At 39.2% G+C, this 26,645-nt stretch overlaps 3 protein-coding genes across 5 annotated transcripts; 1 reads left to right on the top strand and 2 right to left on the bottom strand.

Annotated features, from left to right (window-relative positions):
- Nucleotides 1-4,012: 4,012 nt before the first annotated feature.
- Nucleotides 4,013-9,674, bottom strand: LOC103998232 (cyclin-dependent kinase D-1). 2 transcript variants are annotated; one of them, XM_018831147.2, is made up of 7 exons: nucleotides 9,308-9,674; nucleotides 8,161-8,459; nucleotides 7,981-8,089; nucleotides 6,278-6,403; nucleotides 4,979-5,214; nucleotides 4,583-4,906; nucleotides 4,013-4,452 (listed from the first exon to the last, which is right to left on the bottom strand). In XM_018831147.2, the coding sequence occupies exons 1-7, from the start codon at nucleotides 9,449-9,451 to the stop codon at nucleotides 4,401-4,403; spliced, it is 1,290 nt and encodes a 429-aa protein (XP_018686692.2). In that variant the 5' UTR covers nucleotides 9,452-9,674; the 3' UTR covers nucleotides 4,013-4,400. The 2 variants fall into 2 exon arrangements, with proteins under 2 accessions (XP_018686692.2, XP_009417925.2); XM_009419650.3 differs by having other exon boundaries at nucleotides 4,013-4,461.
- Nucleotides 9,675-10,963: 1,289 nt separating this feature from the next.
- LOC103998231 (uncharacterized) lies at nucleotides 10,964-13,026 on the bottom strand. The gene is made up of 2 exons (XM_018831504.2): nucleotides 12,795-13,026; nucleotides 10,964-11,765 (listed from the first exon to the last, which is right to left on the bottom strand). Exons 1-2 carry the CDS (start codon nucleotides 12,909-12,911, stop codon nucleotides 11,463-11,465), a joined length of 420 nt encoding a protein of 139 aa, XP_018687049.2. The 5' UTR covers nucleotides 12,912-13,026; the 3' UTR covers nucleotides 10,964-11,462.
- A 7,064-nt stretch (nucleotides 13,027-20,090) lies between these two features.
- Nucleotides 20,091-25,007, top strand: LOC103998230 (uncharacterized). Of its 2 annotated transcripts, none has more exons than XM_065083162.1 (6): nucleotides 20,091-20,247; nucleotides 20,346-20,588; nucleotides 21,148-21,459; nucleotides 21,961-22,122; nucleotides 24,633-24,716; nucleotides 24,787-25,007. In XM_065083162.1, the coding sequence occupies exons 2-6, from the start codon at nucleotides 20,442-20,444 to the stop codon at nucleotides 24,892-24,894; spliced, it is 813 nt and encodes a 270-aa protein (XP_064939234.1). In that variant the 5' UTR covers nucleotides 20,091-20,247; nucleotides 20,346-20,441; the 3' UTR covers nucleotides 24,895-25,007. The 2 variants fall into 2 exon arrangements, with proteins under 2 accessions (XP_064939234.1, XP_064939233.1); XM_065083161.1 differs by having other exon boundaries at nucleotides 20,096-20,257.
- The last annotated feature ends 1,638 nt before the right edge of the window (nucleotides 25,008-26,645 follow it).

Raw genomic sequence — 26,645 nt, forward strand, 5'->3', positions numbered from 1 at the left:
ACGTTGGCTCTCGTGGAAAGGGCCTTCTATTGGCCGAAGATGGGGATTGATGTGAAGGAATATGTTCGAACATGCCTTACTTGCCAACAAGACAAGGTGGAGCAGTGGAAGCCGGTGGGACTTTTGGAGCCGTTGCCTGTACCAGAAAGGCCGTGGGAGAGCATTTCCTTGGAATTCATATCAAGCTTGCCACCTATAGGGGGACTCGGATCGATACTCGTGGTGGTCGATCGGTTTTCAAAGTATGTAACTTTCATCGCTGCTCCCCTACACTGTTCAGCAGAAGAGGCGGCCAGGCTGATGATGAAGGATGTAGTGAAGTATTAGGGAGTCCCGCACAATATCATTAGTGATCGAGACGCTCGGTTCCTAGGACGATTCTGGACCGAGCTATTCAAATTGTTGGGGTCAAAGTTATACTTTTCTACAAGCCTCCACCCCTAGACGGATGGCCAGACTGAAAGAATAAACTCGCTCTTGGAGCAATATCTCCGACACTACGTGAGTGCCAATCAACGAGATTGGGGAAGCTATTGGACATTGCCCAATTCTCCTATAACTTGCAGCGGAGCTCTGCATCCAACAAAAGCCCCTTCGAAATTATCACAGGACAACAACCGTCGACTCCGCACACCATGGCAATTGGGTATACTGGGAGTAGTCCATCAGCCTATCATTTCGCAAAGGAGTGGCATCGAAATGCAGATATTGCGCGGGCTTACTTGGAGAAGGTGGCAAAAAGGATGAAGAAGTGGGCCGACTTGGGAAGGCGACCGCAAGAGTTCAAAGTTCGCGATTTGGTGTTGGTAAAGCTCCAACCAGCATCACTCCAATTCTTTAGGAACAGAGTCCACAAAGGATTGGTGCGCAAGTATGAAGGGCCCTTCCCAATTATTAGCAGGGTAGGCAATGTCTCTTACAAGTTGCAGTTGTCGGCGTGGTTCAAATTCACGACGTTCTTCACGACAGCAACCTAAAAGCCTACCACTCGGATCCGCAAGATGCTTCCCGAAGTATTCCAACTCGGCTACCTCCCATCACTGCCTCCTACGAGAAGCGAGTGGAAACCATTCTAGCGGACTGCAAGATAAAGCTACCCAACGGAGCTGAGCAGACAGAGTACTTGGTGAAGTGGTGAAAGCTTCCCCGAACTGAAGCCAGTTGGGAGCCTGATGACGCCCTGCGACATGAAGAAGAAGTCATCAACAACTACCAACAAGCGTCGACGAGGGTGTCGACAGTTTAAGTGGGGGAGAATGTCACGAACGGTCGTCGCGCACCCGCAACAACTCCGTTAAACGAACCGTTCGTCGCTCACACCTACATGTACAATTGCTTGACAGCATGTTTTCTCTTGGTTTTGGGTCATTTTGCTTGTAAATATGTAAGTTCGAACAAGCTGCAGCGTTACAAAGCGACTGCTCACCGAACCGAGCAAAACAACCCCAAAACAGCCCAAAACAGCTCCGTTTTCGCGTGCCGCGGGAGGGTTGCGGAGAACTGCCTCCGCTCACTAAAACATCAGCCATCTTAGCCCCTTTGAACCCCCCGGGTGGCACAGGGCTGGATGGGGCTTCGGTTATATACCAGGTGTTGAACTCTCTTTCGCAAGTTCGCACGTGACCTTTACGGGAACTTGTCTTCGCACCCGGGACCAGGTGAGCGGCTGTTTGTAGGCTTGCAGCTGTTCGTTCATCCTTCTAAAGCCTTATTTTCTCCCTCTCCCTCTTTTCTCTTGTGCACACAAGGTGTTCGTCGAATTGCTTGTAAAGCTTCCCCTTTTCGCGAGACTTCGGGACTTGTTCGTTGCTCGTTCTTTTGAACTAACCAACTTTCTCTTTTACAGGTCCTTCGGGACCTGCGAGAGGTTACAAAGTGGGCTGATCCTTGCAGAGCAATATCGCAAGGGCAAAGCGCGACTTAGGCAACGCAAGCTAAGTTCGCGTCTTTGCCACAAGGGTAACTCGCGACTTAGGCAACGCAAGCTAAGTTCGCGTCTTTGGCCGCAAGGGTGCCTCACGCCTTAGGCAATTCCAGCTAAGGTCGTGACAATATGGTTGACTTTGTAGGGCTGAGTCGATATTCTTGTTCGCACCATAGTGCTAATCTCGTAAGCTCGGTCCCACTTAATGTGTTGACCATATGGAGATAATATGCCGATAGGTGAAAGTGATGAATTGATCTGTCAAGCTTATATGGCATAACTCTCATGTTAGTTGTTAAGTTGGATCACCCTAACTTTCTCTCGACATCTCACCCATTTCCCTAGCAATCTTGATCACACCCAAATTATATTTATCTACCAAGCCTAAGTTTAATTAGGTTAGAAAGATGATAGGATCATATCGATATTGGAAAGTGTTTAAACTTAGAGAGTACGTTCTTAAGCATAGTGAGAGTAGTAACCAAGATAATCAATTATTAATATAAATAAAAAGTATGAAAGAAATACAAATCGATTTTATAGTGGTTCGGTCATGGAGACCTGCGTCTACTCCCAATTCCTCTTCACTCGAGGTCATTGGCTTCCACTACCGAGCTTCTTTTAACGAGCGAAGGTCAACTATCCTTACAACTCTTTTTCCTTTTCACGAGAACCTTTACACCTCTCTCTTTTAAACTTAGACCTCGCTAAATACTAGAAAGAGGTGACTTTACACTAAGATAGATTTATAACTTTTTTCACAAGGATTCTTTCTTCATTTCTCAACTCTATTTCATGCTTATCCAAGCATGAATAGCTGGAGTATTTATAGACACCAAATGACTTAAAAAATAAGCCAAAAAAGGTCTCGGGTCTTGGCAGTACTACCACCTGTAGCACTGACACTGATACTAACATTGGACGGTACCATCGCCCAATCTAATGGTACCATTGTCTGACACAGTTTGGGAGACCGTTTGGACGATATCATCGCTTGATACTATTTAGGAGATTGTGTTTGGGCGGTACCACCGCCCAGTCTAACGGTACCATCGCTTGAGCTAGTTATGGGTCACCGAATGAGCCTTCCACTTGGCATAAAACGGCTCCAATTCGGGCCCAGTTGGCCTTAATTGAGTCTGTATTGTTTCACCTCAATACCAACTCAATTAGACCTAAACTAACTCGATCTATATACAATTGATTATAAACTCAAATCTTATGTTGTCTGGTATGTCATTGGTTCATTCGGTGCTTCATCCGATTCTTCGGCGCATCGTCCTCTCCTTCAGTATATTGCCTAATCAGTATGTTGACTCTCGCAACTTCCAATCTCCCTAGCTCGATGTTTGATCCTTCGACCCGATGCCCAAACTCATGGCACGAAGTTCTTCTGGCACGTCGACCGATCCTTCGGCCCGACGTTCAATCTTTTAACATGTTCTACTTCGACCCAACGTCTGATTCTTCTTGCATCAATCGATTTACCTTTTCTTGATTGAGGTTAACCATAAATTACTCAAATGCACATTATATCATATTTTCATCAATTTATTTTATCGTCAAAATTCGAGATTTAACAACTTTCCCTATTTTAAAACCTAGAGAATCAACATTTTAATCAAAATTTTAGTATGAGATATTAAAGTTATTTCCAAAATCAAATTTTAGCATGAGATATTTTAAGTAATTTCCAACTCAGCGATGGCTCCATTTATTCTATCATAATCCTTTCCTACTCAATATGATAATATTATATTAGTTCTGATAACATTTATCATGATCTGATGGAGTAATCTAACTTATTAAATTTGTATCAATTGGTAATAGATGTGATTCAAGTCACTACCGACTTCTCCGATGCGAGAGTATGATTTTTCCTCCTTTAAATGCATGACGTCGACCAATATAATCAGCAATATAAAGCAAAATCGAACCCTAAAATGATATGTATGAAGCCCCACTCGATGATTCGATGCGACATGCACTCTTAGCTCGTCCACATCTACCACTTGTGACGATCTGATGATGAGATAATTAACTCAGTAGATCATTGAACCGAACGACAAACTCAAAATATACATCCGATGCGGCACAACAATAATCAAATTAATTTAACCATGAAAGCTATGCTCGGCAGCACGAGTTGTAATCACAGCACCGCAATGTCGACCTATTATCAGATGTCAAAAGAAAAAACAGATAAAAAATTGGATTGGATGAAATTACATGCTCGAAATAAGCAGCAAGTTGCTTCAACTATATTGTTCTCCGTGATCGATTTAATTACCCATCTCAATGCAAACCTATATTTCTTTTTCCGTTCTGCACTCACCGTCGAAACCGTATCATCCAACAGTGCTCTTCATTCCAACTGCATCTTTTGCATTGCCATTGTTGGTCCTGCTGCTATCTGGACAAGTTCAAACTTGACTTACAACACTGTTCCTCGAGTCACCACATGCGTCTGCTCTCGCTACAGGTGATCAAATTCAGCATCCAGATCAAGTTTTCTCTTCAGATGTGACCTATCAACACTACAAAGCCGATAGAGATTTCACAGAAATATAAGAGCAAGAAGATATTTGCATGATTATTTCTTAAAGCTGCTAACTTTAAACGGTACGAAATAAATACTTCAAGACAAATATTTATTACCTGTTCAAAGTTGGTCTAGGAGGTGGTCTGGAGCCAAACATGGCTCCCAAGTCTATTGACATCGGCATACTACCACTTTGACTAGTAGTCCCATCCATATGTCTGACTTCCTTCACATTCTCACCAGCCTTTTCGGATCGGAATGTGCTTCCCGCCAATCCATCGTGGTCGAGGGTGACCCTCCTCAGCTTCCTTTGCGGAGACAAAACGATAGGCCCTTCCTGTGGATTGAAGTCTGAAGGCTTCTGATTCTGTGATTCTCCCTTCGGAGGTGGCCTAGGAAGCAAGGATGGCTTTGTTGGTGCAGGTACTGATGAGAAGTACCTGATTTCAAGATAAAATAGTTCTCAGTGAAAGCTGTATAATCCCTTCCGCAACAAATGAAACCACAAACACCTGTGTTCTAAAGCCTGTTGAACCGTTATTCTTGCCTTCGGATCATAAATGAACATCTTTGATAATAAATCCAAGGCATCATCACTAGCCATTGGAAAAAGTGTCCGCAATGGAGGTGCAGGAACATATTGGTATTCAACATAATCAGGAAGGTACACCATATCAGGCCACTGAGAAGGCTTTGGAGTCCCGAAAGCCGCAAAAATCTTTCCCAGTTGATCGATGTCACTTGAGCCCTGAAAAACAAATACTGTCTTTTATGATCGACCTGCACGGGCCCAGAATTTTAGGTCCTCTCAAGAGTCAATATGTGCATAACCATCAATATGCTTGATCCCTGAGATGACTGTTAAAGTTGAAGAGGCTAATAGATAGATGACTGAAGAAGATGATTGTTTTAATAATATTTTACTTGAAAAGCAGAGAAATACAATAAAAATAAAAAACACTGGTACTAGTACCTACACCAAAATCAGAACAGATTAGCATGTATTGGTTGATACGGTGTGCCACGACACACCAACTTAAAATAATAACTGAAATGAGAAAAAAATTGTTTGTTATGAAAACACCATCAACACACCAGCACAAACTTATCAGCACAGTATGAAAATAAAAACCACTCAGGCATTATACATAAGGAACTTGATTCTGAATGGCTAAATTTTCAATGAATGTGACTCTAGGTAAATTTCATCACATGAACAAAGGGTACAAAAGCATAATATCAAATATCAGTAACAGAATCATATAGAAGAGCCTCCTTCGATCATCTCCAAGAACCTGTAGTTATAAATCCAGATTTGGTGGAAAGAAAATTGATAGTATGATCTTTTTTGGATCTTCCATTGAATATGTGCTCATTGATGAGGTATGCTACTTTGGGCCATGACAAATTCTGCATCTATTTGCTGGTTTCTTTTTTGTGTGTAAGCATATGTTCACACTTTTTAGTGTGTAGTTGGTTATAGTGATCTGGATAGTGATGTGTTGTTGTAGTTTGGATTTTTCTTTTGCTTTCCATTCTGTTGGCTCTTAAAGAACGTTCTTTCATATTTATACATCTTCAACAGAAAAAGGATAGGATCCTCCTCATTACTTTCAAGAATGTGAAGCAAAAATTTGAAGGAATCTGATCTTTGTTTGCCAATGCAAACAAAAAAAGAATCACAATCTCATTTAAACCTATGATTTAGAAAAGAAATAAATTTGTAGCTATATATCTTGTAAAATAGAAGTATCTCAAAAAAAAATCCACATTCAGATAATAAGGGCAAACGAAAATGAATCTAGTCAGACCTGCAGAAAGGGTCGTCTAAGGAGAAGTTCGGCGAATATACAACCTGCAGCCCACACATCCACCCCTGCCCCATATTGCTTGGCCCCATACAATAGCTCAGGTGCTCTATACCAACGGGCAAAAACCTACAAAGTAAAATGGGTATCATATGTTAAGTTGATCTGATCAAGACATATGAACAGCATATGTAATGATATTTGGATTGAGACTGTAGAGAAGTGAACAGATTATTACTTTTGTAAAATACATTTTCTACTCAACAGGTAGAAACAAAATGTATAATATGAACAAGATATGCTCAGATCCGCTTTCAATGGATAATTCATAACAACGATTGCCATAGTACAAACTTGTCGGATGTCAAGTGACCCAAGTTCTAGTGCCAAATTGTCAAGTGTCTCTAGTTTGAAGAAGACAAGAAGTCTCCGAGGATTAATCTAAAAGAAATGTAACCAATTTTCTTGCCAGGAATTGCAGATTGCAGATAGAATAACAAAAAATAATACCACTCTTGACATGCCTTTGGGGCTCTCGTGCTCCTTTTATTCACACAATTCCAGTACCTAAACCCTGCATAGGCCCAAATATTAGTAAAAAGATAATTTTGTCACTAGATTACAGTTGTTACTATGTTTCTCACTGGTTCCCAGGCTTGTGACAATGAGAATAGGTACACAAAACCACATCTGGTTGGGAAACATGGTCACCAACCCTATTCCTGCAGTTTGAGGAATCAGCAATTCCTAATCTGATTCAGCCCTTTGGTTTAAGTTCTAAAGAAACACCACATGAGTCGCAGGAGACATATCAGATGGTGCTGGCGGAGACTGCAGTCAGTCGCTAACATGGCCTGGATGTGGGTACGGACCAGGTGAGAAGCACAATCATGTGCGTGTAGGGAACCACATGAGAAGAAGGCACCCTGGGTAATAGGCATGTTGCAGCTGGAGAGTGGAGACAGATAGCACAAGTAGTGTAGTAAAGTGGATTCCCCATAGTCACTATCTTAGGCAGGACACTGGAGATGAGTGTGATGCAAATGGAATCACCTATTTGTAACCAAACAAAGAGCTTTATAAGTTGATTGACTGGGTCTTCCATTCGAACTTCCATAAGCATCCAGGTAAGTCTAGTTGATTCATTATACATATAGTGAAACTATGGGTGAAAAAGAACAACAAACGATTGCGGTGAGCCAGTAATTTCTCTGAACCTGCCCGATGAGCAGGCATGCCCATAGCACATATGATGCACAGTTGCACACAACTGCATATTAGCACAAAAGTTTAGTACTTTGTCAAAATTGGTGATGTCAAATATAAAGACAAAGGTCACCATATAATCTCCTGTTAGAAACTCTATATGACATACAAATAATTTTAACCCCAGAAAGGAAAAAAATTATATGTCATACATCTATCTGAGGTATAGTTGGAATTTGACACCACATATGTTAAATGTGAAAGTTTGTCACTCATGCTTAGAAACCAAGATTAAAAATATCATAATCTGTTATACATGTATACTGACACGAAAACAAAAATGGAGTTCTTGCTTCATCTCATGCACATTTCATTCTTAACACGATTATTTTAAGTCTCCATACACATGTCTTATCTATTTGATATAAGATAGTTACATATGAATGGCTTGCAATGCATTATCTAAACAATTAGGAACATAGAAAAAAATAAACAAAAACCTGGTGAGTAAATTTGCGATCTGGACTTCCAAAGATGCGTGCCAGACCAAAGTCCGCAAGCTTAAGCTGTCCATCAGAAGCAATGAGTAGGTTGTTGGGTTTCATATCCCTGATACATGAGCACACTTGGATTAGAAGTTGTTAAAAAGGAAAATTGAAAACATAGAGAAGATAAATTACCTGTGTACAACCCATTTTTTATGGCAGTATGCAAGTCCTTTTAGGGTCATTTGGAGATATGATTTTGTGTCAGCTAGAGACAGGACGATATTTCTATCACGAATGACAGCTTCCAAGTCACTCTCCATGAATTCAAACACAAGATGCAAATTACCCTTGTGAGGGAAAGCATCAATCAACTCAATAATATTTGGATCCTTAAGCTCTTTAAGCAATTTAATTTCCCTAAGTGCAGTGAAGTTTACACCTTCTTTGTACTGTCCAAGTCGAATCTTCTTTATTGCAACTGTTTGCCCTGTCTGTAAAAGTTCATCGTCTATTAGTACTTCCATGCATAATGCTTATAAGATAAGAAGTCGAGAACTGTTGGATTCTTTGACAAATGATATCTAAAGGTCATAAGTGTATGACCATGCTTCACAGTTTGCAAAGTTAAATTATGATGAAATAAATGTACAAAAAATCAGTGTTTTTTAGATGAGGATATTGGTATGGATGTGTAGGAGTACCAGAAAAAAAAAAAAAAAAGGCTTTTAAATTCCTGAACTCTAGTAACAGACAAAATGGGAAAGACCATTTCAAATAAATATGAACATTTACAATGGAGACCTATTGATGCCCCAATTGGATGTGGTGAATAGATAAGGATTAGTGGTGAGGAGAAGAATAAGAAATCCTGAGAAACCTTTTTAAGGGACAATAAAATGAATTCTAACTGCTCTTAATATAACAATATCCTGTCAATGGTGGGAAGAAATCCATATAGCCAAACTAAAATAGGTGGACATTATGGCTCATTGTTGTTATAGCCTGTGAACCCAATTGTGCTAGCTTGGCAATCATATGAAACCTAATTATCGATGATTGGCTGCTTCATTTGCTGGAGCCACCAAGTATTCTTGTCTGTGGAGAGAAATCTGGCCTCCAGATCTTGATGCTTCGGTTGGGTCTGATGGAAATGGTGGTTTTTTACTTTCAGTATAGTAAGTTCAGATTTTGGTTCAGACACAAAAAATCTTATGCAATCAAGACGATAAAGCATTGATTCTAAACCCTGATCCAAGAGATCAAATGGAGTGTTCGTTGACATCGATCGGTTAAACGATCGACGATCCAATTTAGAAAGCAAGACTATTAACCGATTTGCCTTGGTGTCGATGGCCTTGAAGACGACCCCGTAGGTGCCCTCGCCGAGCACCTCGCGCTTCAGGTAGCGGTCAGCGACGCGCTTCGCTAGAGAGGGATCCTCTTCGCCGGCGGAACCGCCACCGGAGTCCGTACCCGGGATCATGGCCTTCGTGGTCCTCAGCAAAGGGGAAGAGGAGGACGCGATGGTACGAGGGGGGATGCGGGAAGAAGAAGGAGAATTGATCGCCCGCGACCGACCGGGCGTCCGCAGCGCCGTCTTCCGATCATGAAAAGAAGAGCGGGGGGAGGAAGGGCAGGGGAGAGCGGTGGAACGCCGCACCGCGGGCGCTATAAGATGCGTGCGCTCGAGATACAACGACAGCTGCTTTTTGTTCCAACGACGGTAACGACGGGCGAAACTGAGGAATTTTAAATGAAAAAATATGTATAAAAAAACCTTTTTTATGAACTTAAAATAATATTAATATTTGTATATAATTTCATTTTTAAATCATTATATCAAATTTATTTCATCAAAAATACAACCTTTCATTTATGAATATTTAAGGAAAAATGTATAATTTAATTAACATTTGAGATAAAATGAGCGAATTTATTAAAAGAATTCATGATAATTCAGATCCATATAATTTGAAGAAAAATATTTGAATGCATATCATAAAATCACTTTTTTTAATATGCACATATATATATGTATATATATGTATATATATACATATCTATACATGTACATATATGTATATGTATATATATAAATATACATATATCTACATATATATACATATATATACATACATATATATATATATATATAAACATATGTATATACATATATATATGTGTATATATATATGTATATGTATATGTATATATGTATGTATGTATGTATCATCCATTTTTTTATCAAATTTTGATTATATTAAATATATTTTCTTGATATCTTAAAATTCAATGATACAAAAAAAGAAAAGCATGAAACATAAAATTTTATATTTCTTAAAATGATAAAATTCAATGATATTAAAAAAAAGTATAAAAGATAAATTTTATATTTTTGATTCTCTTTTCTTTGTATCCTTGAATCGTAAAACATTTCGAAGGCAAAGGATGTAATTCAAATATTACTTAAGAATCACAAAGATTTGAATTTTTTTGTTTTCAATTCATTTCAACCAATCCTTTGATGTTTTATCACATTTTGAAATTTATATTTCTTAATCTTCTTATTGTTGTATTGTTGAATCAATTGGATTGAACCAATTGGTATATCTTAAACTGAACCTTTATAAGCAAGACAAAGAGGTGGAACCAAATTAGATGAAGTCATCAAACAAAGGATTTTGTTATGATTAATTCTTTATACCTTGAAGTATACTTTTTGGTTTGTTCCTTCGCATGTTCTTCATGAAGTCATGCAAGTTGTTGATAATATTTTTTCCACATGAAATCATTAATACCTTGAGAGATGTCACACCTTTAGGGCTTTGGTCTTTCCCAGGTTAGTGTGATCTTTATTTAAATTAATAATATTTTAAAGTACTTTGTTAAATAGGAACAAAAACAAATGGATTCCCTGTGATAAAACAAAAAAAAAAGAAAAAGAAAAGAAAACAATAAACTAAGCTATCTTTTGCCTGGTGGCTATGACAATGTTATCTGCAGTTGCTGTTTTGATATCATGATGTTTGTACACACTACAGTGTGGAAGATCTCCTCTACATTCCACATCATGCAAGGAAAGGCTTTTCTGTCATTCTCCAAGTATCAATATGGACAAGTTTCACTTTGTTTGTGTAAATGGGAACAGGAGTTCTATACATAATGACATCTTAAAGTAGAACACCACATTTGATGTCTTCTTGTCTCTAACTCATCACTTGGATTAAAAAGGGAGTGCATCATTAGCTTTTGGTACATCACTGTTGATTTGATCAGTTCTGGAGGTCCTGAAGACCCTCATCACAACAGCAGCATCTCAAAAACATGATCATTGCCATGCTCTGCACTCCACCAAGCTACACTCCAGCAGTTTCAGGCACTATACAATTCATTGAAGAGGCTGGAAGCTTATTTTAAGCCTTCTTCACTAGTAGATCACCGGATGGAATAGTGTTATTTTTAGCTTCACATTGTACCATGGCATTGTAGAGAAGTTAGTATGAGCCAGAGATCATTTGATACTTCTGTGTCTGCTTCTTTAGCACACTTGAGTTACGGTAATGATTGCTGTATATGAGATTGTTGCCGGTGACATGAGAAACCACAGCTGCAGACTTGCCCAGCTGCCTATGGGGGTTACTGTCAGGTGGAGAGGGTGAGGGCCTCCTTGGCCTGTTCTTCTTTCTTGGTGCAGTAGAGCATGGGATGAAGACTCCTGTTCCTTTGCTCTCCCTTCTGTAAGCCATCTGATAGCTTTGCGGTGGTGGAATCATGATTTGAGGCATGCAAGGATGCTCCTGTGAGAACAGCAACTCATCATCTTGTAGTAATTGCATTTATTAACATATGATTTGTGGTGAGGTTATATCGTATACTTCCAAGACTAAGTGATTGAACAGGTGGTGACTGAAAGGTAAAGGATTATAAGCTCCTGCTGAATATAGAACATAGACTAATTCTTGATAAGAGCATTCACATGGACAGAAAACTTAAAGATGGATTTGTGTTGGTCACAGAGTCAAAATTGAGATCCTCTTTAATTACTATAACTATGAATCACTGGTGAATACAAAATATTTGAAGTATTACTTGATAAGAGCATTAACATGGACTGTTAGGTGACTTGTTTATTGAGAGAGAGAGAGAGAGAGAGAGAGAGAGAGAGAGAGAGAGAGAGAGAGAGCTTTAACTGGATGTGTATTGGCTACAGTATTAAATTTCCAATAGTTATCCAATTTGAGATCTTCAATTATTATCCAGCTCTATTTCAGATGGGTCTCTGTCATGACCTACACAAGATTACAATCTGGAAATTAGATCTTTCAAATGAAAATTAGTAATTAAAAAGGATCCACATCCAGTGAGTAGTAGGATGAGGACTGCATAGTTTGCAGAAACAACTGAGGCATGCCAAATTTAGTACATGCCTCAGGAGGGATGTGAAGTATATAGACAACTCGATGCATTGTCTGCAAGTGAGAAACCAAGTTCTTTCTGGTGCCCAGAGCAACAATACAGTCCCCCAAGCAAACCACAAGGATAGATTTATTATTAGCATCATGCACATTACACTCAAATACTATGCTTGCCTGAGTAATAGATTGAGAATAACATCGGCTGGTCCAAACTGATTCGAGCACCTCAAAACTCCTGGTTTGAGTGGTTTTTTAACAATTAGTGAAACAAGAGAGAGAAGTAGAGAGAAAGAAGGGAAAAAAAGAGCAAAAGCAGTGAAAGATCTCACGGCAGACATCTTCTGCTATCCTCCTATGATCACCTGAGGGTGTTACAGCTCAAAAAGATTAGTGAGGAAACAGGCAACCAACCTGAACAGGAAGCTGAGGGTAATGCACTAGGAACTCTTCCTCATCATCCATAATTAGCAGAGCAATCTGCTTAGCAAGATCTGCAAAGAAAACATCATCTTCCACCTCCACAGCCATCAGCACTAGCACCAAGTTGTTGAAGTAATAAAACAAGGTAGGGACCAGCAGTCCCGATCCACTCCACAGCTCTCTCTCTGTTTCAAGTGCTCATTCTTGCTCTCTTTTACAACTTCTTTGCCTATTAATAGGCAATGGCAAGGGATGGGAGCAGGTGAGAGGCTTGTGCATAAAACAGGCATATGGGCCCCAATGGTAGCTGATCAATCCACTACTTTGTGGCCCCAGAGAAAATAAATAGGTGGAGAGGAGAAGTGCATGAGATTATCCAGCAAAAGTTGCAAGCAAAAGGATGAGGGGATGGATTGAAATCCAAGATAGACTTGAAACATATCCAGTGGTCAGATGTCTGCCAGTCTGGTTGTCCTTCAAACTTCTTCTTTTCCTTTTAGCTTATCCCAATCCACTTCACTATGTGATAGAAAGGGTGCAAGGCAGGGCTTCTCTCCACTCCAACAACTGTTGTATGCCAATTTTTCTCTTCTTCTCTTGGGAAATAGTTTGGTGGCTCCCTAATTAAGTGATGTGGAATTCTTGACCACTAACTTCACTTCCTTCTCAAAATTGAAGTCAGTAATGTCAGGACACAAAACTGAATCATTGAATTCATCATCTAAATTGAAATGTTAGGAGGATTAGTTGTCTGCTATCTCATTATAAATATGATGATGCTACTTTATTGGGAAACACTGTTGGCACTCATTTGGTCAAACACCAGGTCACCCACCCTCTTGATGTGTCCAAATTCCATTGAAAGTATTTCTCAAACCAGACTTCTTTTCCCTATATCTTCTCACCAACTGTGGCTAAAAATTTCATGAAATCATCACCTAAAATCTGTGAGCACTATAACATGTAACAAAGTGGGTGAGAGAACCATTTCTCTTTCTTTGTCTTTCCAGTCTAAAAGGACATGCTATGAAAATTCACAATATATAAAATAAGGTGACCTGAACTCATTATAATTAAGAACAACTGGCATATGCAAATCTACTGTTCTTATCTTCCTCAGTATAACATCTTCAGGTTTCTGGTATAACCAGCAAAGACTTAACCAAGTGGCATAGTTTTAAGTTAGATCAACTGTTACCGGACAATGCCTTGCTTCATAATCGTAATTTAATATGAAGATATTGGAAAGTGCTGTTTGACACATCACATTTATCCTGAACAACTGGTTGCAGTAGGTATTTTATCATATCATTAGGCATATAGGAAGGACAGCTGAGCTGCAACACTTGCGTGCATCAGAACATGGACCAGGATTTCTGGTCTTTTAATGTGGTGGTGGTCTCCTGGCAAGCATGATCCCCAGACAGATAAAACCCTACATCTCTCATCATGTTTGCCAGGTACTGAAGTTGTGCTGTTACCTGGTGTGTTCAAGGAATAAGAATTCAGCTGCTAGGCTAGCATTGTACTGGACAAGCATGCATGAGGCTTAGCTTCAGTGTCTGCAGCGCCTTGGGATTATGAAAACACGCTGTGATGGATAATTTAGTCTGTTTCATGGTAGATCAGAAGGAAGGTATTCATCATCACAACTGGGGTGTCATCAATCATGGCGTTCATGTGGATAAAAGTGTGCTCCTCCTGGTATGTATATGACATGGTGCATGGGGTCTTGAGAGCTACATTTCCATCCAACAAAGCTTGATATTCTCCTGGTAGGAGAAACTGCTTTTATGTTCCTGAGCTAGCTATAAGTGGTGAGAAAGTGCATGGAATCTGGAAAACCTAGTAGTAAAGTAGCAGCCATCAGTGCCCTGCAAGGGAAACTAACATTAATAAGAAGGAACAAAGAGGCTGGAATAGGCAGAATGCATGCATGTGGGCTGTGGGAATCATCTTATATTTTGTTCTCCAGGAGATGGATGTGCAGAACCTTGGTTGATGCAATACTTGCATGCACTTTCTCCTGCATTCAAAATCTATACTGGGGGAGAAGAACATGGTTTTCTCAAATTCCTCAACAAAACAAGAAACCTAGCATTCACCCAGAAATTTCTACATGTCAATGTAAACAGTCACTTCCAGTGTATGGGAAAGTAAATTGACATTATCCAAAAGCTCCACTACATCAATTGTTTTGTGACTAGTAAACCAAGAGATACACATTTAACAATAACACCAATATCTGGAAGGAGGAGAGCAGCCTTTAAGCAGATACTCAAATTGTAACTAAATTGCATTGCATAGGCAGAAAATGGCCTGAAAATCAAATGTATCTTTCTATTCTTACTGTAGAAATACAAAAGAATACAGGATAATTTATTAGTAAAATGTCGAAAACTAGACTCAAGCATGTCGAGGGAAATAAATACCTCGACTCATAGACTTCTATGATTATAATGAGAAGATGCTTAACATTGTAACTTCTAAATATATATGATTATAACCATCAAACGATGAAAACAAGTCAAAAGACTCAGGATTTATCCAAAATTTTTTATTGATTTCAGGATTCGTTTCATGTAATACAAATCACACAGCAATCTGAATTTTACAGTTACATGGTAACTATAATTATATATTTCACCTGGAAGATTTGAATTTTTTGTGGATTTCAAAAGCTCATGCATCAGTATTGTAGGTTCTATCAGGAATTCTAAAACACAAAAACTCCTTATGCATGAGAAATATATTACATCATGATAATATTAAGAATTTCAAATTGGCAATACAAAGCATCACAAGAAGAGGTATCTGGACACCCAGTGAATTATAGAGGAATAAAAGAAGAAATGCATGCTGAAAAGCAAAATGCAGATTAAGAATGTTGAAATATTGCAAGCACTACACTTACACTCTATCTAGACAACCAGCACATAATTTAATCATACATTCAAATATGTTTACATCCACCAATTTCACATTAATGCTTATTAACATTTAACTTATATTATCCATATACAAATATGAGCAAATAGACCAATTGTTTTTATTTATGTATAAATGTTCAGCATGTTATAGAGAATTCCATTATTTGAGGAAAAGATTATGGTCTTTATGACTTATGAGAACATAAATGTGAATAATTATCAGTCAGATATTTATCAAAACAATGTAACATTTGAGCAAGCAAGCTTTCAGAGGCTTAGCATACCTGAGCACAGAATATGCAAATGAAACATTCACATACACTAAAATAATATTAAGGAAAACGAACCATACATGAAAACTTGGCAACCTGTAAACGAACTCATTGCAACTATTCAGAATCACCAGCATAATAAGCTTTTCTATAATGGACCCGATGATAAGGCAGGTAGTGCTCGTAGAAATACCTGAATCTTTAGTAACTGTTCGCTCATGAACTAGTAATACTAAAACATTAATTCATATAATAACATTGATGTAAGAACGCCCACGACGCCACCTGCCTTGTTGTTGACGATTTTTGTGGTCCCAAAGTGGGTCCCATTTTCCGATCCATTAATCAGGCTCATGAGTGGCCGACCAGAAACGGGTAGGAATTTGGGTACGCGGTGGGGAACCACGTTTGGGTCATCAAATTCCTCCGCTTTCTCCTCTATTTTCTATTTTCCTTTCCTTTCCTTTGGAGGTCCTTTTTGAACCACCGAAAATAGTAGAACGTAAAACTCAAAACATACCGTTGCCATCGACACCAGACGATGCTTTCCGTGCTCCATCCGCCGCCGCTCATCGCGATCCAACCCAGGCTTCTCCTCCGCAATGTGGCGCCTCCCGCCGTCCTCGGACTCGGCGGAGCGAAGGGCCGAAAAAGAAGAGGAAGCAGAAGGCGATGGATCGCCACCGGACCAGAGGCGCTTCGGCGCGCCGCCGTCTCCTTCGCCGCAAAGTTCCTCGGGCCTCCGCGGGCGGATCCAGTGGATTTGATCCTACAACTCGTGGCGGGCGGAGGGAACGGGAGCGGAGGACGGCGAGGGCTCTGGGGCTACGGATCCGGCGGATGGTTTGGGGGATGGGGCCGGCGACGAAGGGGTAGAGGAAGAGGTCTGATCGGGCTTCTCGTATCCATGGCGGTAGCGGCGGCACTGGGGATGGCCCCTGAGAAGGAGCTGGCGGTTGGAGTCACGCTTCTGGGGTTCAAGAACAACAGGGCTTGGGCTTGGAGTAGAGGTATTGGGGCTGTGGCGTTAGGGTTCCTCATTTGCTTCTTGGCTTGGTGCGGTATACGCCAGAGAAGAGACGGCCGCCTGAAGTGGATCCGCCGGCGATTGTCGGTCGATCGATCTTTCGAGCGTCTTCGTCTTCGTTGAATCTGTTGAGGTTCGTGTATGACAATCGGTTGCTCTTCTTTTTCCATTATATTCTTTTTTTTGTCGTTCTTTTTTTCCCCTTGATTAGAAATCTTTGTCTTCAAGTTTGCATCATGTTGTTGAATCGTTGGTTACACTCTCCCTTTCCGTCCTCATCTTTGGCAAGTCTCTAACATTTTGATGATAAGTGCACAATTATCTGATCTTAAATGTTAGATTCGAATTTATGTTGTAAACTATTTAATGAAATGATAGAAATTTTATTTTTTTTAAATGAAACTTGGATTATTAAATGTGGTTTGTATCAGTTCGAGATGTTTGCACGAATCTAAACAACTTTGATGGTTGTCTGCAGTTATATTTTTGGAAATAGTTTATTTATATATAAGTCAATTTGCATGTAACAAAATCCGTACAGTATAAATAATTTTGGAGATGGAAGCAAAGGAATGGGAATGAAGCTTTTGCAGAGTGAACTATAGGCTTAGAGGCCAACACATTAATCTAATATCCAATATACTTTAAATTAAAAAAATCTCTTATATATATATATATATATATGGGTACTTTTTTAAAAAAATTTCGTATTTGGGTATTTCCCAAACAATACCCTCATTTTGATTTTTTTCAAATCATATTTCTTAATTCAGAAATTACCCAAACTGCCCCTCCGTCCCTCTTCCACCGTCCCCACTGCCTTCGCATCCCACATTTCTCCGTCCTCCCTCCTCTTCTATTGTCGCCCATCCTCTCCTCCTCACCCGTTGCCCGCCTCTCTTTCTTCTCTCATGTCACCCGTTCTTCCCCCTCCTCCTCCTCTCCCCTCTTTCCTGGCCGCTTACCCTCTCCTCCTCTCCCCTTCTCCTCCTCCCTCCTTCCTTGTCGTCTCCTCCCTTCCCCCTTCCTCCCCTTTCCTAGGTCGGCGGCGGGTGGAGAGTGGGTGGCGATGAGCGGCGACAGGTTCGGTGGCGGTGAAGGGTAGTGAGAGAGGGGTAATTTTGGTATTTTGTGAAATAGGGTATGGTTTTGGAAAAAATAAAACGGGATAATTGTTTGAAAAATACTCTATATATACATATACATATATATATGTATATGTATACATATACATATCAGCAAGGAGTTAAATGAACCCGTAAGAATTATTCTACTTATGATAAAAAATGATTTTACATGATTTTTAAGTCATTTTTTACGTACGTTTTGGAGGTTGAATGAAGATTAATTTTTATATAAGTTCTTATTACATGAAACACAAGTCATTAATCTAATGTCCAATATGCCCATTTAAAGTAACAATTGTCCTTTCTATACGAATTGAATAATCACATATATTTGCCCTAAAGATTAATCGATCATTGACTGAATATATGAGAATCCAAACGATATGTAATCAGACATGATTTTGATAAGAGATAAGAATCTTCAGAGGCTAACATGTAATCAAAGGTGTTATAATACTTGTGCAAGTGATGAGATTAAAAGATTAGGATCTGATAAGTGGCCATTTTATACACAAATGTAATAATGTTATTCTTTATTTTATATTGTAAGCATTTTGCAAGTATGTTTTTTTCAAAAGAAAAATGAATTTATTAATTAAATCAGATACAAAAATCTCTTCTTACATAAAAAATTATAAGTATAACCAGATCAGGAGGTAAATGCTGTCAAATCATAATCTCTGGCACGTCGTGAAAGCTCTCTCTCTCTAAGTTGTTAATCTTGGATTTTGACGATGATGTCAATATCGCCGAATGTTCGCCGGAAGCTCGTCGGAAGAAGCAATTGACGCACCGGAGCAAGTTACAGTAAATGCCTTAAGAAATTCGTAGTTAGCACGATGATTAAGTTAGAAATGGGAGGTGATCCCATTAACTTAATCTTGGGGCAATTGGGTCGAATGGATCAGCCCATTCGGACCCAGATTACTTGGCCAGGTGGCACCGCATAGGTCGGCGATGGCATCGCCAAGGCTCAGTCTCCGAGCTCTAGCTGAGCGGTGCAATCGCCTCTGACAGAGGTGCAACCGCCTGAGCTCGGTCTCCGAGCTTTGGCAGGAGGTGCAACCGCCCCTGACAGGAGGTGGCACCGCCTAGAGGCTCAGTCTTCGAGTTCTGCCAGGCGATGCAACCGCCCCAGTCAAGCGGTGCAATCGCCAAACCCCAGAATTCCGGGAGATGATAGTTTTGAGCTCGAAATTCAAATTGGGTTGGGGCCTATAAATACCCCACCCTTTTAGCAATGAAAGGGCAACCCAAAAGACACCGAAAGCTTGATCTTACTCTGCGATTTTAGAGCTCAAAAGTGTTGTAAAGTCTAGAAGTTCTCCTCCCTCTTTTCTTCCAAGTTTTGATCTTTCAAGAGAAGAGAGAAAAGTTTGTAAGGGTTGTCTCCTAAGCCCGTCAAACGGAGTGAAATCGTAAAAAGGTGGTTGGCCTTCGCCTATTGAAGGAAGGCCTCTAGTGGATGTCGATGACCTTGTCAAAGGAGGAAGCCAGAAGTGGATGTAGGTTAAGATTGACTGAACCACTCTAAAATTGTGGTGCTCTCTGATTTGCATTTACTTTGAGAATATTATCTTTATTGCAAACCTCCTCAATAGCTTAATGCCTTCTACGGATTTACGATCGTGTTTCAAAGTTCAGTATTTTCCGAATCGACGTTTAGACGTAAATCAGTTTTATCGTACGAACATCATATTTCAGTTTACGCTTACATTCTAATTTCCATCATAACTGCAAACTGCCTTCATAGACTTGCTTTAACTACATCCTGCTTGATCACAAGTTAAAGTGATTTACGAATCGGTTTTTCTATCGAAATCGCTTTAATCGTCGATTTAGGTTATAGTTATTATATAATCCTCTAATATATTTAATTAGATGATCATAAATTCCTAAAACTTATATTAAGTTATATTTTGTTGTGCCAACTCGGCCACATTTGGGTTACTTTCTTGGCGGCCAAGCTGTTGACTTCGCTGCCGCAGATTCAAGCACGTTTCGTCTTTCACGTTTCGGCTCCCAATTCAAAGTTCCAGCTTCGACGACGCCTCCGTTTCTTGCTCCAATGGCGAAAAGAGCGGTGAGGTACGCTGTGGTGAGCTACTCCATCCTCTCTTTCCCCAGTCCCAGTTTAATGCTCGCAATCTGCTGCGATCAAGGAACTCGATTACTGTGTTGTTCAGATAGACGCCTTCACTAGGTCACCGTTTAAGGGGAATCCCGCAGCAGTGTGCCTCCTGGACTCCTCGTCGCCGGAGGTGGAGGTGGGCGACGAGTGGATGCAGTCGGTCGCCAGCGAGTTCAACATCTCGGAGACCTGCTTTCTCTCCCGCGCCATCTCCGCCGTCGGTGCTGGATCGGATGGTCCGAGTAACGGCGCTTCCCCTCCCCGGTTTAGTCTCCGGTGGTTCACTCCCGTCGCCGAGGTTACTCTTCGCCCTTGGTCTTTTGTCCTATACCATGCTCTTTCTACGCATTTGATGCTTCGGTTGTCTTCTGGTGATGGGACCCTGTGGGACCCGATTCAGGGGCCACCGTTTCATCCAATTACAAGTCAGGTAAAGGGCTGGAGACCGTCCACGGGTGGAAGAAGTGTTCATTATCAACACATTCCTTTCTAGTCTTTATATGTGTCTTCGTGGAGTCATTAATTGCACATTTAACCCCTCAACATTAATTGGTTTTTCATGTATCACATATGATCCATCAATCACATGCATCCTATCAATTGCATTCAATTTGAGTATGAAAAATGACATGATTTTCTCTGAAATGATGCTCGTTCATGCTGAAAACTAAACTCAGATTTCCACGCTTCCAACATGTAAGTGTGCAACAGTGATGCAAGGTTTGATTTGTAAAAGGCCTAGGCTTTAGACGTGTTCTACTCATTGAATTCTTAAGCAGCTTAGAAATTTTGAGTTTCTTAAGCAGCTTTAGACATGTTCTCTCTTGATAACTTAATATGTGTTTCCTTTTTGGCAGGTGAAGCTTTGTGGACATGCAACTCTAGCAGCTGCACATTTTCTTTGGACATCTGGTCTTGTGAGCAGCACAGTGATTGAGTTTGTGACAGAATCTGGAATTTTGACAGCCAAGAAAGTCATCCGATCCAATCTTTTGGGTACACCAAATGTGGCGATAAACGAAGCTGGGGAGAAGTTTTCTATTGAATTGGATTTTCCGGTGGTTCCAGTGGGAGGATGCAATGCTGCAGAGATGCCATCAATTACGGAGACACTAAATGGTGCATCGATAGTCAACGTTCAGAAAACAGAGACCAGTCATGATCTCATTGTGTGCATCTTTTCTTTTATCTCTTGATAGACATCTGAGTAACCTTCCTTGATACCTAGTAACCATCACTTGTCATATTTTAAAATTTGATATTGAATTGCTACACTTATATATTGAACAACTAACAGCAAGCCTTGTCCAATAATATGGTTGCTCCTTTGTAGTTCATTTGAGTCATAGCAACAACCTATTTACTTGTAGAGGTAAGGCTGACATACATTGATCCGATCCCGTATTGGCAGGAGCTTCTTGTGCAATGGACCACCTGTCTGTTTGTTATTAAGAACAATTCCATTGCTTGCAGGACTGAACTACCTCTAAAATCTGTCATGCTTTATATACAATAAAAGCAAATTTTCTGGAAATTTTATGCTAGGTTTGTATCCACCTTTTTTTGGTGTTGTCGAATGTATCTTATGCTTAATTGCTGTTTCACTTAAGGAAGTTATGGTATATTGGAAAAGATTTCATTGACATAGAGAATTGAACTTCACTTGGTAGGTAGAACTTTCTTCAGGAAAGGAAGTCGTTGATTTACATCCAAACTTTGATGAGATACAGAAGTGTGCTGGAAGAGGCCTTATTGTAACTGCACCTGCCCCTCCAGGATCTGAATATGACATTTTTACTCGTTTCTTCTGCCCAAAGTTTGGAATCAATGAGGTAATTGATGTAAAGACATGTGAATTTATCCACTTGTTTGATTGATTCAGAACACTACTATTGGGGTCAATGCAACTGCATATTGCTGCCATTTACTGTTGAGACATTTTATGTCTGTACACAATTAGAGGCACATGTATTTGTTGCCAGAGTTTCTATATGTCTGAGATTTACTGGGTAGATACTTGAAGCTCATCATAGAAATTGATTGTCTTTGCATGCTTCTCACCTGAAGAATAAAAAAAAGAAAAAATGGAAGTAATGCTGTATTCCAAGTCATTGGTTCCTCTCTTAAGGTTGAAGCAAGAAAGGGTTTTATTTCTTGTGGATGTGGGGCCCAAAAATGGTGGCATTATATGGTAGGTTGTGCATCCACCATCATTATATGGTGGCATTTTGTATCATTCATTCCTCTTTGACCAATATATAAACCGATAATGACATTAACTTTCAATAATTTTGCATATGTCATGCAAACTAGTTACAAGATTCATGTTCTCCACATTATAGATATACCATAAGATTATTAAGGCTATTAGTTGCACTTATGCTTGGTTTTGGTCGTCATATCTATGCCATTTTGTTCTCAGCTTTGATGCATGAAGATAAAATACATCAAGAGCATCATCATATTGGCATTGTGTTCGTTTTCTGGATTCTCTCTTCTAATCCTATCCACCAGCCACAAGTGTTGATAGCAAGTACTGATGACCACATTTCAGAATCATATTAATTGTTAGCAACCACTTCTCTGACTTTTTACAACAATACATCTAGTAATGTTAAGGTGAAGATGCCTTTTCGACTGTGGAAACTAATACCAATTTGCACATTAATATCATCCTTATTCAAGAATCACACAGAAAAAGAAAGTATAGAATCTCGAGAAATAGGTCATGACATGATTGATTCTAAACTAGCCCTTTATGGAATATCTATAATAATCCTTAGTCAATTTCTGATCAGTATTTCATTCAGTTAACAAAATGAAAACTAAGGATTTCCTTTTTCCTTCTATGTTTGGATTTTATTTCTTCATGTACTTGAGAGAGGCTATTTAAAGGGCATAGTGATTTCCTCATGTTTGTTTTTCCTTTTTTCTTATCCTATGACTTCTAAATCCTCTCTAGTCAACATTTCACTAAATTACTTGTTAACCATCATATGTGGTTGATCTACTAATGAGGATTGTGAACATTAGCAAGCTTTGCCCTTGAGTAGAACTGGATTATGTTGGATAGATCACCAATGATTTCCTTTTACACATCTTTTACCTTTCTCTTATGATCTTGATTAAGCGAGACTGTAAAGGATAGTGTAGTGATGTGATTATGAATAAAGAAATTAGAATCTGAATCTTCATAGTGGGCATATGCAAATGAGAGCACGTCATAAATACTAGAAGGCTGCACATTTTATGCATAAAAGCGTCTTCTTGGGAAGTATTAATAGGGAACTCATGTATAATGGAGAAGCTAACATCTTCCTCTTACAATTGATGAACAGTCCTGACGGCAATAGAGGATGACAAAACAATCCGAGGGAAGTCATGTATAATGGGGAAACTATCATCTTCCTCTTACAATTGAGGAACAGTCCTGATGGCAACAGAGGATGACAAAACAATCTTTTTCTTCGACAATTCTTTCATGTCAAACTTGTAGAAATTGTAATTTAATGTTAATGTCTTATGTGCTTAAAGGTGAATCCATATGTGTTATGATGGTTGACATGTTGAAAATCAATGACTCACCCCACTGATTCTGTTCTACATACTTTGAGGATTTTAGGCATTAAAAGGATATGATATTCCACTGATTCTGTTCTCATAATAAGAAAAACACATGAACTAATACAATAATAGTTTATGACTTCATTCATATTTTGAACAAGTTATTGTATAGGTAAATGAAGTTCAGATCTCATGATTTGGTGTGAGGGTGTTGGAAGAATGTAGATCAAATTTGAGGTAGCCTCATTCTACACTCATATAAATAATGAGGAGGTTGCACATGTAGGTTTTTGAGAAGTATCGATTTGAACTTTTAATACTGACCTCTTCAGAAATGCATCATCTTTCCTTTTCTTCTTGTTCTTCTTGTAGTGACTAGCCCGTGCTCATGCTATGCCCATTGACCTTTTTTCACTTTCTCTGTAAGTAAAGGACCTGTTTTTCATTTCCATTTCATCATTTGCTCAAACTTGATTTAAATTTAAATGATAAACCAGCATGTTCAAACAACCATGGAACTGTTCCTGCAATGTGGTGTTGTTAACATGTTGATTCTTTTTCTCTGGAAGAAAATAACTTTTTCATTGTAGGTTTCAATGCATTGGTTGAATTTGATAGCATTCATGTCCAGTTGCTTATGATTGATATGTATTTGCACATGCATGTACATAAGAATGAATCTGATTAACTGAGATATGATCTTGGTTTTGGGTTGTGTGGTTTTATGATGTATAAGAAATTAATTTCTCTCTCTTGTTCATATAAATTCACATCTCAGGATCCTGTTTGTGGAAGCGCACATTGTGCTCTAGCCCCCTACTGGAGCAAAAAGCTGGGGAAAACAAACCTCATCGCTTACATGGTATCATCCTCTTTCTAAAATAGAAACTGTTCATGCCGATGTATTTAATCTCTACTGTAAACCAAACCAGGCTTCTCCAAGAGGTGGAAGATTGGACCTTCAACTTGTGGAGGAGACTCAGCGTGTATGCATTCAGGGAGAAGCTGTGACTGTAATGGTTGGATCTCTGTTAGTCTGATCTATGTATCTTTAACATCAATAATGTGGCCTAAACCACTTCGAGATTCATAAGGTGTTTTCTGTGGATCGAATTCCTTTCAGTAATGCAGACATAAAATCTTTCTGCTTGAATTGTGAGGTTATGATATTTTAGCTGCATTAAATTGTCAAAGTGATCTCTATACTGATGCCATTAAATAAATACAGAGAACTGAAGAAAGGTGCTGCTGAAGGTAGATTCAAAACTCAAAGAGTCTTAAAACTATTCTCCCTATCAAATTGTAGCAAAGTTGTAGAGGAGATGAAGATGTGTTCTGATTCAAAACTCATATTGGAAGATGATAGGTTATACTAGAATTATTATATTTTTTTTCTTACAAAAGATAAATTGTAGATGAGATGTGAATTCATGGCATTATTATTATTATTAACAGTTAAAGAATGAGATTGATACAGCATCACTAAACGAATAGTTAAGTGTAAAAAAATATTGGTTTTGAGTGTAAAAATTTCTTCTCCAAAGGCGAAGAACTATATAAAATCAAAAGCCGATTGCAAGGCAGATATTGCTTATTCGAGCACAAAATAGAGTAAATTTTATGATCCCAATCCTATCCTGCATTCAAATATGATCCGATTTGAATCTTTTAGTAAACAAAGCAAGTAAATGATCAATGATCAAGCATATTGTTGTTGCTTGCCTTCCCTCGAAAGATAAGGGTAATTTCGTAAAAACATCTCTTCTCTCATATAAGAGCAGGCACGCGACTGCTACGCTCAGAAACCAAATCAAAGTGAGAGCGAGCAACCAACAAATGCTGTTGCTCCGCTACGTCTCTTCGTCCTCCTCTTCGAAACCCTAAAGGTGATGCCATCGGAGTCGTCCCCCTCTCCCATTCGTATGGCATCGATCCACATCTTGCCTTGTTTTCCCTCATCCCGGTCTTTTGTTCTCAGTGAACCGAAGATTTCTCCCCGTTCGGATTATGTGCTGCCTCTGTTCTTGATCTTTCCTTGGTTGTAGTTGGGTTTCTTCGAAGGATACATCAGTCTCTTTGAACACTTGCCTTCCGATGCATGATGTTTATTGCTCTTCCAGTTTGATAAATGAACCAAGCTATCTGATGGAGATGCTTTGTGCTTCTTTTATACTCTACTGGTGATTAATGTCTAACGAAATGCCTGACACCGACTGCATCTATATGTTGAGTTTGCTTCTTGATATGAGATTGTGAATATAATACTATATTATATGAAAACTTCTGATGATTTCTAGATCTTATTCGATCATTACAGTGTTCTGGACCTACTGACTGTTGATTGGGGATTCTTTTGAAATCGGAGCAATGTAGGTTTTGTTGGTGCTTACGGGAGATGATTACGATCGAGAATACCGATGACTTTTTTCAGCATCGGTGATGTATTGATCAACACAAATAATCACCTCAGAGTAATCCTGATAAGTAGTGCGCAGTTGCTGTATTTTCAGCTCAACAACTTGTCAAATTCCTTGCTCATCATCAGACTGATGTCCATATGCGTCATGCGCATCGAGAATTTATTTATTTGTGCTGCTCTCAGTAGTAGGCATTAGTGTTAGAGAGTTTAAAAAATAAGAAACCAGAAAATTACCTAATTGCCCTCTTATTCCTGCCCTAACAAGTATCATAAAAAAGAATAAGTAACTTTAGGCACTGATCTTCAACCAATTAGCTCTAGAATATTAATGTCACTTGATTTTTTCTTTGCATAGGAAATTTGTCGACTAAA

This window comes from Musa acuminata, chromosome BXJ1-9 (assembly GCF_036884655.1).
Source record: "Musa acuminata AAA Group cultivar baxijiao chromosome BXJ1-9, Cavendish_Baxijiao_AAA, whole genome shotgun sequence".
NCBI classification, from domain to species: domain Eukaryota; kingdom Viridiplantae; phylum Streptophyta; class Magnoliopsida; order Zingiberales; family Musaceae; genus Musa; species Musa acuminata.

Excerpts from the sequence above, each read along its gene's own strand:
- LOC103998232 (XM_009419650.3), bottom strand. The coding sequence starts at position 9,451 with ATGATCCCGGGTACGGACTCCGGTGGCGGTTCCGCCGGCGAAGAGGAT. Across the intron at positions 6,404-7,980 it reads ATCGCAAATTTACTCACCAG|GTTTTTGCCCGTTGGTATAG; the intron begins GTTTTTGTTTAT and ends TTTACTTTGTAG. Across the intron at positions 4,907-4,978 it reads CAACAGGCTTTAGAACACAG|GTACTTCTCATCAGTACCTG; the intron begins GTGTTTGTGGTT and ends TCTTGAAATCAG.
- LOC103998231 (XM_018831504.2), bottom strand. The coding sequence starts at position 12,911 with ATGGCTGTGGAGGTGGAAGATGATGTTTTCTTTGCAGATCTTGCTAAG. Across the intron at positions 11,766-12,794 it reads ACCCTCAGCTTCCTGTTCAG|GAGCATCCTTGCATGCCTCA; the intron begins GTTGGTTGCCTG and ends CTGTTCTCACAG.
- LOC103998230 (XM_065083161.1), top strand. The coding sequence starts at position 20,228 with ATGGCGAAAAGAGCGGTGAGGTACGCTGTG. Across the intron at positions 20,589-21,147 it reads GGTTCACTCCCGTCGCCGAG|GTGAAGCTTTGTGGACATGC; the intron begins GTTACTCTTCGC and ends CCTTTTTGGCAG. Across the intron at positions 24,717-24,786 it reads CAAACCTCATCGCTTACATG|GCTTCTCCAAGAGGTGGAAG; the intron begins GTATCATCCTCT and ends AAACCAAACCAG.